Here is a 6,974-nt window from a genome sequence, read left to right on the forward strand (position 1 = left end):
TAAAATTACCAATAATTACTTATTTAAAAAACCGATAAAATTGCAGCTCTTTGGGGCGTCGGCCCCAAGTTGGGAAACACAGTCCTAGATATTTTTTTGACCTGTCATCAAAAGTTTTAGCAGTGTTTGCAATGAAAGAGTTTTATAGGCATTATTTACACATTAAGTAACATTATTGTAGTTTTAGTAGGTTACCTTACTTTTTTGATTGCATTTAAAATAGCCATATAATATCAGTGATAATGGAGCATTCTAGAATTTTTAAAATTCATCCAGTAGGTACTTTTTCAGCCAATTGGTTACAAACATACTTACATACAATAATTATTAATCGGATTTGTTTGTGTCAAATAAAATAGTTCATATAGATAGTATAAGCTATCAAAATATATGGCAACTGTCATAATAAACTGTCAACTGTTTAGAATGTATAACTCTCATTTTAAAATAATATTATTCGTAAACATTATAATAAAAAAAACAGTACTGTAGCCAAAAATAGCAATAGGGAACATTAGACCTGTTTTGGGGTTAAGAGGGGAGTAGGAAAAGTTCTAATCTTTGTCGTTACGCTGATCTACTAGCCACACATAAGCAAGTGTTATGCATGCATGACTTTTGAACCGTGAGATCGACTTGCATTTTCTTAATAGGAATTCCAAAACCTTTACTATTATTGCAGTACTAATACGATATTGGGTGAAAAGATAGAGAAGCACGTTATTTTCATTTATAGTGTGAAACTGTTATAGTAATATGTTTATAAAAAGCAAAAATAAGAAAATGAAAAAGTATGTTTCCGCCCGGGATCGAACCGGGGGCCTTCTGCGTGTTAGGCAGATGTGATAACCGCTACACCACGGAAACCGATACGAGATTCTCGAATTTTTGTAATATTATTTATAAATTTAAATTACTTTAACCAAATTTCAGAACAATGTTTGATCTGAATAGCATTTGTGATAATGAATATTAGTAACATAATCATAATATGCTAAAGGTGTAGTCTTGTCTGGCTTTTGGCACCTTGGAAAAGTTTAGTAAATAATAAAATTAGTGAAATATTTTCATGATTGGGAGAAGTAGGAGTCATCTATGTATTATATAAAACCAATTGATTTATAAAAAGGAAAGTAGTAAAAATAGTTCTACTTTACTTTTAGTACATAATTGAAGAGAAATTACAATGGTGCCAAACAATTTTGTAGAGAAAGCTGTAGATATAATATATTATATCACATTACTAATTTTATGTATACAAAATGTATTTATAAGGTTAATGAAACCAGATTTAAAATTATTATATAAATATATTTACATAAATAAGCCCAGTACAGTAAAAGTAATTAAATTTCAGCATATATTATTTAAAGTGAAATGCTAATGCATGGAATGATAAACCCAAGTTTTTAATATGCACTTAATTTACATAAAAATTAATTCAATAAAGTCAAAGCATTATAGTAACAATAATGCAAGCAAAGACTTTTAAAATGGTAGAAATCTATACAATATCAGAATATATAGTAATTCTTACAATGTGTCTAATACTAATCTGGATTCTGGAAATCACCAAAACATTAATCACCATTGTATTTTTTTAAATAAATTTTCATGTTGATTTTAAAATGATATAAAATAAGTTTTTTTTATTTTGTATGATAGCTTATATCCGGTATATTCATAATAGGATAGCTGAATTTGAGATAGTCTTACTTTATAATATATATATGTTTAATTTTATTCATGTTTAACCCTAGACAAAGCTACATAACTATGTTTTGTGTCCATATTATAGTAGCCAACAGGCCCCGCATCACAATCGGCACAACTTAAATACTTACAATTATCTATTGTATGTGTAAAACCTATGTTTTCAAAAGTATACATGTTTTCTACAAAGAAAAATTGATTAATTTTTTCATATTGCACTTTCGCCTCTGCTCTTTTATCTTGTTCCATTAGTGGTAAATCAATCTGTAAGAAGAAATATCTTTAGTTTTTCTTTGGCCTATGTGTGTAAGACTTATAGTCTGTATTTCTTAAAGCACAAAATAAATTATACTATTTAATTATTCACATTTAGTGAAACAAGTTGAATTAGTATTAAGCATTAAAAAACAACAATCTATCACAGTGACACAGTACAGTATATGGTCTACATTCTGGAATACGTTTACGATAAAAACCTTATTAATTATTAGGTTAGGTTTTAAGCGATGAAAATGAACATACCTCTTTTATAACAAATTTTCCAGATTTCCGTTCTAGAATTTTAGAACCACAAAATTTGCATTTTATCAAGAGTTTATTAGATTCATCCTCAACATATTCGTTTTCGACGGCATCTTTTGTGTCGGCATCAGACATCGTAACTGATAATTTATTCCCACAATGATATTACTGTTAACTGTTAAAAAACAGTATCGTTATAGTAAACAACTTAAGTTGATATTTTTTAAGAAAAGTAAATATCAATTTAATTTAAATAGGTAAATTTAAACTTTCCACTTATACCTAACAACCTAGTCCACCCTTAATTGATTGATTTGTCCACTTTAAAACATTAAATTACTCAAAATTTATGCGATTTTATTTTTATAAACATTCACAGACAACAGATATTTAAAATTTTCTCTATAGGTAAAAAAGGTAAAAATTAAAATACAATTTCTATGTAATGTACTTTATAATACAAACACAACTAGCAATAAAAATAATCATAGAACTTTGTTTACTAAGGCCATACTTATGTGTAAAAAGGATATCAAACAATGTTTATTGTGATTTGTATTTTATTTACGTTGGTTATTAAGAGTTAGTTAGTTTTAAGCCAGTATCGTTTCTTGTCAGCGTATTTACTAAAAAAAAATCAAGCGTATATCTTAGTTTTACGACATACAAACATATATTTATAAAACAGAAGCTTTAAAAACAGAATTTGAATTGAAAACTTAGAATTTGGGGTGTTTTTTGGTTACAGTGTAGTATCTGTAACTTGATAATTGATTACCAGTTGACAGAATAGAATCTGTGACGTTTTACTATTGAAAGGTCGGAGATATTGAAATATGAAAATGTAATGAAATGAAATTGAAAACATTCCATAATACTTGTCAGAGGTTGTAAAATATTGTACATACCTGCAGCACGAATTGCTTGAACTTGAAGTAAAAAAGAGTTCTTCAAAATGAGTTCCGGATTTATATCGGAATCAGAAATTTTGGAGGCTCGGCGTCGTCGACAAGAAGAATGGGAAAAAGTCCGCACTGAAGATCAGCCTAAAGGTTTTTACAATTACTGTACTTATCTCAAATATTAAGCTACTTTTTGCTTATGATTGTATATTTGGTGAAAAGATTCTTTATATGTGTGTTAATGTTAACTTTAGTAGCATCTCTGATTTGCTAAAAGTGTTCTAACACAACAATCATGTTCTTAATTTTTTTTGTGCATATTGAAGGCAAAACCAAAAATCTATTGTCCATATTAATCAAAGACTTGTAAATTGACAAGAACAAAAATTGTTTAAACAGAGGCCCCAGAGGAGCCTTATGATACTCGACCACTCTATCAACGATTGGAAGAACAGAGGCTTAAAAAAGAAGCTGAATTTGAAGAGGCACACAAACTTAGTAAGTCATAAATTTTTTACTTTTAATTAAGTGCTTATTCCATCACATAAAAATGTATAAATATATAATACAATACATAAATAACACAAACATAAAACTAAATTGGACAATTCAAACTTTGACTTGGGGTTCTTCAAAAAAAGAGTGTATCAAATCTTAAATGACTGGCAATGCAATCTTTAGCCCTCAGGCATTGAGTGTCCATGGGCGGTATCATTTAACATCTGGTTAGCCCCCTGACTGTTTGCACACTGTACAATGAAAAAAATTAATTTTAATTTTTTTTATACTTACCATTTATTGTTTAAGTGAAAGCTTTCACTAGCATATTACATGAGTATTGGAATGTCTTCAAACATTCCAGTAAATTTAGAGCTCAGGAATTGAAATCAGAAGTCAAAATGTAGGACTAACTCGTACATACATAATGTAACACACATATACTATGTGATAATGGAATGGTATAATTTTTCAGAGAACATGATAAGAGGTCTGGATGATGATGAAGTAGGTTTCCTTGACTTGGTTGAGAGGACAAAAGCAGAAGTTGCACAACAGATTAGCATTGAGGAGAAGAAAGAGATGCAGGAGTTTCGGTTAGTGTTTTACTTTAATATATGTTTATAGACATAGTTTAGGTGGCACAACTTATGGTAGAGTTCAATCAGTCCATCAAATGAGATGTAACCACTAATTGGTATAAGCTAATGTGCGCCCACTGCTAGTTTTAATCTTATTAATAATCCTTAATAATAAGTAAGTGGTGCATACCCACAGTGTCATGTAAGAACATTTCTCATAATATATATATACTAGCGGATCCGACAGACGTTGTCCTGTCTACACGTCTTTAATTTCAAAATTTCAATGTTTAATAAGCCATTTTGATGAAAATTATTATTCAAATGTTATGACAATATCTAACGATCCAGCACATGGTCACACACGATATAACACAATGATAACAAAACTTTTTTTAAATTTCGGGACAGACTAAAATTAAAATTCGAATATTATTTAAAATTTGACACTGCGATGGTAGCGCCGTCTGTCGGATCCAATGTAAAACATTCCAAAATCAACGACAACTAATAAATTGAAAATTAATTAAAAAAACATTGTCCAGCGGACAAAATTGTGAATCTAAACCATACCCAGATCCCCTTGAACACACACAAAAAATTTCGTCTAAATCGGTCCAGTCGTTTAGGAGGAGTTCAGTCACATACACACGCACACAAGAAATATATATATTAACATATAAATAACTTAATTTTTGTTTTATTTGTTATAATATTTAGATTTCAACAGTACTTAATATTTTCTCCTTAAAAATTGTGTACACTATTAAAGTTAAATATAATATAATGTGCAAATATAAATGCATTTCCAGAGAGCGAGTGTCAAACCTGGCAGAGAGTGAGGAAATAATTCGCCTCCGTGCGCAATTAGCACCCGCAAGGACTACACCAGCTGCAGCTCAAAAACAGAAGAATAAATTGCAGGGTGTAAGTATTACTTATAACTAGCTGCAAGCTGAACTAAAAAAATTATACAAAGCACTTATACTAAGAATTACACAGATTTTGAACTACAAAACATAATAATACACCTGCCACAATACTTCATCTTCATAATTAATCATCTATCCATTTGTGGAATCCTTATATATTTTTGCACATAATTTTATGTTACTTGTTGATAACAATAATTATAATACTATTTTAAAATTCCTATGATTATTATTATATAGTAAAAATTTATACAGCTGGTTTATTTCACAGTTTTATATATCTATCAATCTGTTCCACATTCTGATTTATTTTAATATAATTTCAGGTTGTTGTAAGAAAGAGGAAAGCGAGTGAAATGGATGGAGAAAAAGACAAGGACACTGCACCACAGAAAAATGGAGTTGATAGGTGAATTCTCCAATCTATATGAATTAATTTTGTATTAATGTATATAAACTAAATATAATTAATAGGAGGTTAACAACTTGTTGCACTTATTAATCATAGTTTAAATATTATTATATATGTTCCTGGAAACATTTTTAACATTTGTTTTTTTTTATTGTATTTTTGTTTATTTTGTGGTCATTTCTTTAGTTTTTTTCTTTGATATATTGTTTAAGTTTTAATGTAATTTATGTGTATGTGTGTTAAATTTTTGATGTCTGATTTTCTTGTGTGTGTTTTTAGGCATACACATTGTTTTAGAATGTATATATAAATAAATAAATTCTATTATTTATGGGTGACTAAAATTAATTATAATTGAAAATACCCCATTTGTTGTAAAATATTATATAATTTAATATTTTATTATTTTTCCAGTGTAAGCAATATAGTAGTGCAGTCAGAGACATTGGGAGCGATGAGGTCTGTTGCGGTGTTACCTGGTCTGGGCCATTACACGGACACATCCACTGACACTGATGACTCATCGGATGATGAGGTTAGTTTTTTTTTAATTTATGAATTTGGTAAAATTTTGTTTTTGGCTAGACATTTTACATGCGGTTCTTTGTCTTCAAGTAAAAATTAACATTAATTATTTTAACATTGTAATTTTATTAAAATGTTTATGTTAGTAATTTTTTTTTAGTTTAAGATTTTGAATCTTTAATCTTTTGTCAATATTTGAAATATTGGCAAAATTAAATTTTTTCCCCAAATAAATGTTGGTGAGATTATTATGAATTGAAGAACAACATGCCTGAAAAACATGATACAACTCATGTGGGTTCTAACACGCTCCCTTATTCATAATATCTGTATGTTTACTTGCACTCTTTTTAAAGATTTAATTAAATTCTGTCACATTGAGTTTATACTCTTTTCGCAGCATGAAAAATGTGTAAAGAGAGATCTACTTGGAAGGAGACCGGAGCAAGTAGCAGATAAAAGAAAAGATGATTCATGTTAAACATTTTAAGATTCTGCATGTCGCGGTCTAGTGCGCCTCACCACCTAACGGCTAAACAAATCTGGATGTATTTAATGACATCTCGATTTTACTATGAGAGGCCATAATAGAATATCACAGTTATTACACAGATAGCAGTCTGGATAGTATTTTTGAAAAATGATTTTTGTATGGGGTAACAAATGTCAATACAAATATAATTTTACAGTAACAGTGATTTGTAGCAGTTATTAAATATACCAGCACCCAGAATGTACCCGAGGTATATACTTGTAACATTATAAAATTCAATTTTCATTGGTATGTTACAGCATTAGGCATTTAATTATTAAATACTGTTTTGTTCTGTGATGTACATAATTTCTAATTGGAATTGTTATTTTTTAATGTAATAAAGTTTTACATTTG

At 29.0% G+C, this 6,974-nt stretch overlaps 2 protein-coding genes and 1 non-coding gene across 5 annotated transcripts; 1 reads left to right on the forward strand and 2 right to left on the reverse strand.

Annotated features, from left to right (window-relative positions):
* Positions 1-794: 794 nt before the first annotated feature.
* Trnav-aac lies at positions 795-867 on the reverse strand. Its single transcript has one exon. It is a non-coding gene; the product is annotated as a tRNA-Val (tRNA).
* Positions 868-1,670: 803 nt separating this feature from the next.
* LOC110999898 (guanine nucleotide exchange factor MSS4 homolog) lies at positions 1,671-2,630 on the reverse strand. Of its 3 annotated transcripts, none has more exons than XM_045632528.1 (3): positions 2,518-2,630; positions 2,236-2,410; positions 1,671-1,977 (listed from the first exon to the last, which is right to left on the reverse strand). In XM_045632528.1, the coding sequence occupies exons 2-3, from the start codon at positions 2,368-2,370 to the stop codon at positions 1,741-1,743; spliced, it is 372 nt and encodes a 123-aa protein (XP_045488484.1). In that variant the 5' UTR covers positions 2,371-2,410; positions 2,518-2,630; the 3' UTR covers positions 1,671-1,740. The 3 variants fall into 3 exon arrangements, with proteins under 3 accessions (XP_045488484.1, XP_045488485.1, XP_045488483.1); XM_045632529.1 differs by having other exon boundaries at positions 2,526-2,616; XM_045632527.1 differs by having other exon boundaries at positions 2,236-2,598.
* A 407-nt stretch (positions 2,631-3,037) lies between these two features.
* Positions 3,038-6,974, forward strand: LOC110999896 (PSME3-interacting protein). The gene is made up of 7 exons (XM_022269182.2): positions 3,038-3,287; positions 3,537-3,635; positions 4,111-4,231; positions 5,029-5,143; positions 5,475-5,557; positions 5,975-6,095; positions 6,486-6,974. Exons 1-7 carry the CDS (start codon positions 3,191-3,193, stop codon positions 6,564-6,566), a joined length of 717 nt encoding a protein of 238 aa, XP_022124874.2. The 5' UTR covers positions 3,038-3,190; the 3' UTR covers positions 6,567-6,974.

This window comes from Pieris rapae, chromosome 20 (assembly GCF_905147795.1).
Source record: "Pieris rapae chromosome 20, ilPieRapa1.1, whole genome shotgun sequence".
NCBI classification, from domain to species: domain Eukaryota; kingdom Metazoa; phylum Arthropoda; class Insecta; order Lepidoptera; family Pieridae; genus Pieris; species Pieris rapae.